This window comes from Azolla caroliniana, unplaced genomic scaffold (assembly GCF_043228905.1).
Source record: "Azolla caroliniana isolate FFs.n. ecotype wild unplaced genomic scaffold, voAzoCaro1.0.p SCAF_17, whole genome shotgun sequence".
Classification (NCBI taxonomy): Eukaryota; Viridiplantae; Streptophyta; class Polypodiopsida; order Salviniales; family Salviniaceae; genus Azolla; species Azolla caroliniana.
In genome coordinates this window covers 2,201,196-2,208,659 of record NW_028230452.1, presented here as the reverse complement: position 1 = coordinate 2,208,659, position 7,464 = coordinate 2,201,196, and the positions used below count along the sequence as shown (strand labels likewise).

The 7,464-nt window shown below is 37.5% G+C and overlaps 1 protein-coding gene across 1 annotated transcript; it reads right to left on the bottom strand.

The window, feature by feature from the left end:
* Window positions 1-2,260: 2,260 nt before the first annotated feature.
* On the bottom strand, window positions 2,261-6,435 carry LOC147852771 (protein CYTOSOLIC ABA RECEPTOR KINASE 7-like). The gene is made up of 8 exons (XM_087333176.1): window positions 6,371-6,435; window positions 5,782-6,004; window positions 5,085-5,329; window positions 4,885-5,011; window positions 4,519-4,792; window positions 3,177-3,309; window positions 2,978-3,064; window positions 2,261-2,849 (listed from the first exon to the last, which is right to left on the bottom strand). Exons 2-8 carry the CDS (start codon window positions 5,861-5,863, stop codon window positions 2,715-2,717), a joined length of 1,083 nt encoding a protein of 360 aa, XP_087189302.1. The 5' UTR covers window positions 5,864-6,004; window positions 6,371-6,435; the 3' UTR covers window positions 2,261-2,714.
* Window positions 6,436-7,464: the final 1,029 nt, after the last annotated feature.

Below are 7,464 nucleotides of genomic sequence, written 5' to 3'. Positions count from 1 at the left end.
GGTATTCCCACGAAATGTGCATAGGCAGGACAAACGACTCGACCATTCTTCGCACTTCCAACTCTACGAAGTAGGGCGCATTGTCCTCTGGGGGAGTTGCCTTTATGTTTGCCGATCTTATTTACAGAACTTGATGAGGATTTACCTCATCATAAGATCCAACGATGTCCTAATGAGAGCTTCATTATTCATTCTCATTGTTTAATACATAACATTGTATTCATTCGATCATTATTCGTTTTCATTGTTTAATACATAACATTGTCTTCACCGCGAAAAAAACAAAGAGAGGTTCGAGGTTTCGAGCGAGATCGTAACTCCTGATCATGATACAGAATCCATGGATGATTGTGTAACCTTCCTTGTCAAGACACACCATTGTAACTTCCAAAATCATCATAATCCGTCTCTTCTCTACTAAAAGCCGCCTATTGTTATCTCGTGATCAGCTTGCCCTCCCTATATCATCCTTTTCTCTATTTATCTTTCTCGGGGTCAAGAATCATGGCTTACAGTGCATTATACTACTTCTGGCTTATCTTGATTAGCTCATCTTCCTCCTCTCCTCCTCTAAAAATGGATTCTTCTCCTCTTTCTCCCTCTCCTTCTCTATCAATGGATTCTTCTCTTCCTTCTCCCCCTCCTCCTGTGTCAACGGATTCTTCGCCTCTTTCTCCCTCTCCTCCTCTATCAATGGAGTCTTCTCCTCTTTCTCCCTCTCCTCATCTATCAATGGATTCTTCTCCTCTTTCTCCCTCTCCTCCTCTATCAATGGATTCTTCTCCTCTTTCTCCCTCTCCTCTGCCAGCGCTGCCGGTAGCCGTACCAAAGACCCGCACACCCGTGCTTCACATTGTTGGTAATAGAGGCTGGGTCTTGCCGGAAGTCAATGGTTTCGACTACATCAGTTGGACCTCTACACTCACCTTCTATGTGGGCGATCAGCTGGGTAAGCTAGCTAACTGGCTCTACACTTATTTGATTCATAATAATAAAAACAATCTCCATGCTAGTTTCATTTAATTTTGTGTACATTTCCTTGATCACATGCTGGGTGACAAATGATGATTGCATGGTTAATGGTGCCTATTGTTGTTTTGTAACAAACCAACATTCATCGTGGATTTGGATGTGCTTAACAGTGTTCAAGTATATCAAGGGATCCCATAATGTCTTCCAAGTAACCGAGAAGGCCTACCAAACTTGTAACAAGGAAGCACCTTTGGCGATTTATGACAATGGAGGCACCACACTTGTAACCTTGAATAAACCCGGCATGTGGTACTTCATATGCGGGATAGAAAACCATTGCGAACAAGCACAAAAAGTATCACTATTAGTGAAACCGGAACCTTCTCCCATGTCCCCCCTTAGGTCATCACTATATCTAGTTTCATCACCATTTGACAACGTTCTTGTACCTTCCCCACCCTTGGCTCCTTTTGAATTGCCATTTACTTCGTTGAAAATTCCCTTCTTACCACATCCCACATCAACTGCACCAACAAACCTTCCTTCCATAATGTTTTGGTTTATAACTCCTATCATTCTTCATTGGGCTGTTATTCATATTTTATGATATCTTGCTCATTCCATGACAATGATGATGAATGGGACCCTAGAGATACTTTGACTCACTCTATCTAATCATTAATTTATTTGAGAGGGTTTATATATTGGTGTGCAAGTAAAATAAGTAATTAATTATATCTAGAACAACCTCGTGTTTAAACACATGGATTATGGAAAGCAATAAAGTGTGAATGCTTAGCTTCCACTATTTTAATCTTAAAAAGACAAATTCTTGTAATGAACAAAATATCAAAACTCGTCAATCAAAGACTTACAATCACACAACCTCAACAATACAAAGCACAAGCTTTACCACATGTTTATTTAATCACTTCAATAAGGCAAGCTCTAACTTAAGCACTAATTTGCTAATTAGGATTCTCAATGCACCTTTTATGATGTTTAAAGGCAATCACATAGTTTCCTACAAATATTGTTATCACTTCAGGGCCAAAGAGTATATTGACCTCACATATATTCACCATGTAGATTTATGGCCTTTGCACTATATTGTATTAAGTTTTATTACCCAACCGCAAAAGAGTTTATTGACCTCGCATATTTTCAACATGCACAATCATAGCCCTTCGCCCCAAAAGAAAAAGTAGACTACAACTTAAATTCCACAGCACATCCAAAGAATAATGTCCAACTTGGGTCAAAATGCTGTAAACAAGTATTTTTCTCATATCCCAAATAAATACTTAGTTTATCCCTTCAAATGATGAGATAATGTTTTTCTAAGATATTGGGGGACTATGTATACATTGTAATATACATAGATATATAAAAATTGTATACATTCTACATTCATCTGGAGTGATGTGCACATATTCCAATCAGCACATCAAGGATTTACAAGTCAAATTATATATATATAAAGGCATCCTTGCTTATATGCCAACAATGTCGAACTTTGGGTTCAACAATAGAAGATCTGAAGTCAACAGTTCTTTTACCCATATCTATATATATATAGATAAGCAAACTTGTACATGGTATGAAAATGAGAACAAAAACAGCTCATTCTCGTTAAGTATTAGCTGACTCTTTCTATATAAATAGAAAAGTACAAAAACAGCTCATTTTCAGAAACATTATTCCAGCCGAAAGAAGGCTTAGAAAATGCCTCAAAGCTTTTATCATGTCTGTGAGGGTTCACCAACACTAAGAGTTGGCTTTGGTGCCAGTAAAGGTTGCAATGCCTTCACTACAATGCTCATGTTTGGGCGAAACTCTGGCTCATACTGCACACATAATGCTGCAACGGCTGCCATCTGCAAAAGCATCAAACACAAATGTCATGTAGTGGATATTGACAAGTAGGCCTAGAGTGTTACTAGGGTCCAGAAGGATTGCCTAGTAGTTTGACAACATGAGAGCCCACCAAACATTACAAAAGTACCTTGGCAACTGCTTTTGGGGGATAGTCAGACTTTAGCTTAGGATCCACACATTGCTTCACCTTGTCTTCACTCAATCGAGGAGTTGCCTTCATCATGAAAAGCATAGATCAGTTTCAGTGTTACAGTATGTCATAATCAAAGTTTGGTAAGCGGCCCCTGGCCAAGAAAAACCCTGCAAATGATGAAAGAAAAACTTACCCAAGTCACTAAACTTTGCTGCCCACGGGGCATGGTATGGTCAACAGGTTTCCTTCCAGTAAGCAACTCCAATAAGACAACTCCAAAGCTATAAACATCACTTTTTCGTGAGAGCTGCCCTGTCATTGCATACCTGAAATGAAGTCCATGCAGTGAGCTCATTAGAAAAACATACACAAGAATCTCACAGAGTCTTTTGGAAGTACTCTCATGACCCTCGATAGTTTATGGTCAACATGTCATGTTAAGATAAATGAATTATTAAACCTTGCACTGCCAGCATCATATGGAAACTTCTCTGATGTACGATCTGACAAAGTTGGATTTCAGTTTTGTTATACACCCGGATTTCTAAAATAAATAAAAGAATATATGCCAGCACCAAGGTTTTTACGCTCACCTTAGTATAGCTTTCAAGCTTTTTGGTTTATCATATTCCATAGAAAGTCTTTTTTTATCGATGGATAGACCAGGGGTGTGGCTAATCAGTGTTGGTTGTTCTTATTGTTTTATGCGTTGGTTTAACTTCATGAGAACAAGTGCCAAATTCTATATTATTTTTATAAGAAATTAAAAAAATGGAATGACAGCTTGTCCTTCATCTTCAAACAATTAGAGAGTGGACTACAATTTGAGAGAGAAAAGAAAGAACTAAAATTGACGGTCTATAAATATCCTAAATATTGCAATAAAATATTCATCTGTGTTCTAAAACATAATTAAATCATCCATATCTCAAAAACCATGGCCACGCTTCGGATTCCTTACTGCTGTACCAAACGAACAGAGAGAATGTAGTATTATCCATGTCAAAATATTGTTGAGTACAACTATAGTGATTTTAAATATATCGCCTGCAAATTCTATCTGCATGTATCAATACTGATATTCTACAAGAAGTATCCTAATCTCATTTCTCGTATGCATTTTCTTGATTGGGCAAGGGATTTGAGAAAAAATGACCTTGATCCTAAATCATCAGTGGTATGTCCTAAGAAGAAAAACATGGGATCAAGCAATTGTAGACCTCTTTTATTAATACTACCATGAGAACTGTTACAAAACATGTTTACATGAACTTACGCTGAGATATGGCAATATAAAATCAAATTCTAGCCTCTACAACATATCAACGTGCACATATAGGCATGTGATGTAGCATATTAGGATATCATCCTATCACGTACGTGATGATAATCGGCATAACATGAACCAGGTACTGGTTTTCAGCACAAAGAGATCAAAGTGATCATTTGTATTTTATATGATATATTAAATGTTACTGTATGTACACATTATTTCCTTGCATGAACAGTTGGAAGCTTCGGTCAATGTGACTTACTCAGGAGCATGATAACCAAACGTGCCTAGGACTCGTGTTGAATGTAGTCTTGCAGCCATATCTGGAGCCTGATTGGACAAATTGAAGTCTGCAATTTTTGCTGTAAAATCATCAAAAAGAAGAACATTGCTTGATCTAATGTCACGGTGTATGATGGGTGGTTGCACCTTCTCATGAAGGTACTCCAAACCCCTTGCAGCTCCTACGGCAATTTTCACTCTCTGCATCCAATCTAATGTTGGACCTGGCTGTGCACCTTGTACACCTTTACGCCCTGGACATGCAGAAGCACAATGCATTAGTGCCTAAACAGTGAATTTTGATTCTAGCACACATTGTAATTTCTAACAGATTTTAGCTGCCAACCATGAAGAATATCATGTAATGACCCCATGGTTGCAAACTCATAAGCAAGAACTCGCAATCTCCCATCCACACAATACCCAATAAGTTCAATCATGTTCTCGTGCTTGAGCCTTGAAACAACAGAAACCTAGAATTCAAAGCTTTATTAGAGGCTTCATTGCAAGTTAAATTTCAGTAATATTAGCAAAAAGAGACTCGACCTGCTCCAAAAACTCATTATCAGGTTCTTGTTGGTTATTTTCATCGAGCTTCTTTATTGCGGAAGCTCGATCATTGACAACATTTCCAAAATAAACACGTCCATACGATCCTTCTCCAATTAAAGATTTTGGTCCAAAATTGTTGGTTACCTCCTTCAGCACTTCAAATGGAATCATCTGAGCATTTATAGGTAGCAGATTCCCATTATTTTCTGCTGTCTCATTGTTTTGCATACCAGTAGGACCTGCAACAGTGCTCTTTATTTTAAGATCACTAAAAAATTCTTAGACTTACTAGGCTGGATAGTTGTTAAAAAATGTGTATTCTACGTTTAGAATATGTTTTACAATATTATGAAGTATTCTACGTTTTAGAACTACCATTTTTCAGTTTTTCACATATTCTATGTATTTAACAAGTATTTAACATTTTAGAAGATAAATTTTAAATTTGAAAAAATAGTTAAATTTTAAGAAGTATTTAACATATTTTATATATTTAAAGCATTCTACAAGTATTCCAATTATTTAACTTATTTAATTTGTAAAATACGTATTCTAAGTATTTTTAGAAAATAGTCAGAATACTTGTAGAGTACTTAGCATACATATTCTAAGCGAATGGTATGCAAAGTCTTCTACAAAAATGCTAGACTGAAACTTAAGAAGTGTAAAGATCTCTAGCTATGGAATATACCAATGTTTCCATTGGAGGCAGGGGTCCTTTGTGCAGCAGGTGTGATTTCATCCCGTGGCTCGGAAGAGCAGCAATTACCCATCGCCTAGAATGCTTGCAGATAACTGTTTTTTTTTTTGCAAAGCCTTGTACCTGGAAACTCTTTACATTTCCACCACTAGATGCCTAAAAACGAAATTTTTCCGCCATATGTCTGCAAAGTCACCGATGGCCGTACTGGTGGCTTTTTGAAAAGAAAAAAAAGAGCAAGTGCATGTTTCAGTTCAGAACTCAGAAAAGATTTATTATTTTATACAGGAAACATGACCATGGCTACCTTGATACCAATAAAACAAGTGCAGCGTTATAAGTACGTCAATTTAATGCCTATCAACTTATAGAGCATGTCAACAATCATCAAAATCCAGAAGTTTTCAGGGGCCCTTACTGTTTCCCTCGAGGATGTCTGTGTTATGCTTAGCTAACGCTTACGCAGATGATATTATGGAAATGCTCAAAAAAAGAAGAAGAAGAGGAAACAGAGTTAGGGTTTCGAGGTGCTGCGGGGAAACAAAGACGCGAGGCAGAGAGAGAATATCAGAGAGCGTACCTTCGAAACACGGCCATCGCAAACCCAGTCGTTGTCTTCTTCTTCTTCTTCTTCTTCTTCTTCTTCTTCTTCTTTTACTACGACTCTACCACTTCTTTCTGTCTGGCGTCTTTTTTCTTATTCTTCTTCATTCACGTCTTCTGTCCTTTTGATGAGGAATTACTTTCATCATTCAAGATTCCACCTTTTCGCCTTCTCTTTTTGCATACCAAATGAGAGACACCATGTGTGTGAGTGTAATATGTATGTATGGCCTTCTCTTTCTCGTAGTCAAGTCGGGCCCACCACGACCCGACCAATATCTCTTTGAAAAAACAAGTCAAACCCATTCATGACTCTAGAAAGCATACGCTCCCTCACACACGCCTCGCACATGTGCTAAAACAATTTCCAAATCATATCCCGCACATTTTGTCAAAAGAAACGATTCCTTGAATCTCATCAAAAATGTATTACATAAACTATTAGATCTCTCTCTCTCTCTAAGGTATTGTACTTTAATATACCCCACCCCCACTAAGAAATACAAATGATCATGATCATCGTCAAAGCAACAAATATACTATCTCAAGGAGCGAGTTCTCACACCAAAGAAAATATGTGCTTTATGCTTGTAGTGAATTACAAATAAGGACTCTCTCTTCTATGAAAGTAACGTATATGTTATGACACAACATGACAATGCAAAAAAAACTTCCTATATATACAATTGTTGACATAAAAGCAACTCCTTTGAGGACGAGGTTGCTTGCATTTGGTGTACATTTCATGAATCCATGGGTGAATGTTTTAAATTTAGGCCTCCAATTAGTTGGAAAAGTTATCAATCATTGCACAATCAATGCAGTGTGACACTCGTGAATGAGTAGCATGGTTAATGCCATGGTGACTAGGGTCTTGCTTTATGGTCTGAAAGTGTGGGGTAGCACTTTGACTAGATAGAATGAATGACATTGAAGATTCGGAAAATGTTCTCGGGGAGACAACTGGACAATTGGTAACATCGAGTTTCATATACCTCCTATGCACAACTTACTTGGCAATTAGTAGATGCAATGCTTACTCTTGTGGCTCCTATTTCAAAATTTGTGGTA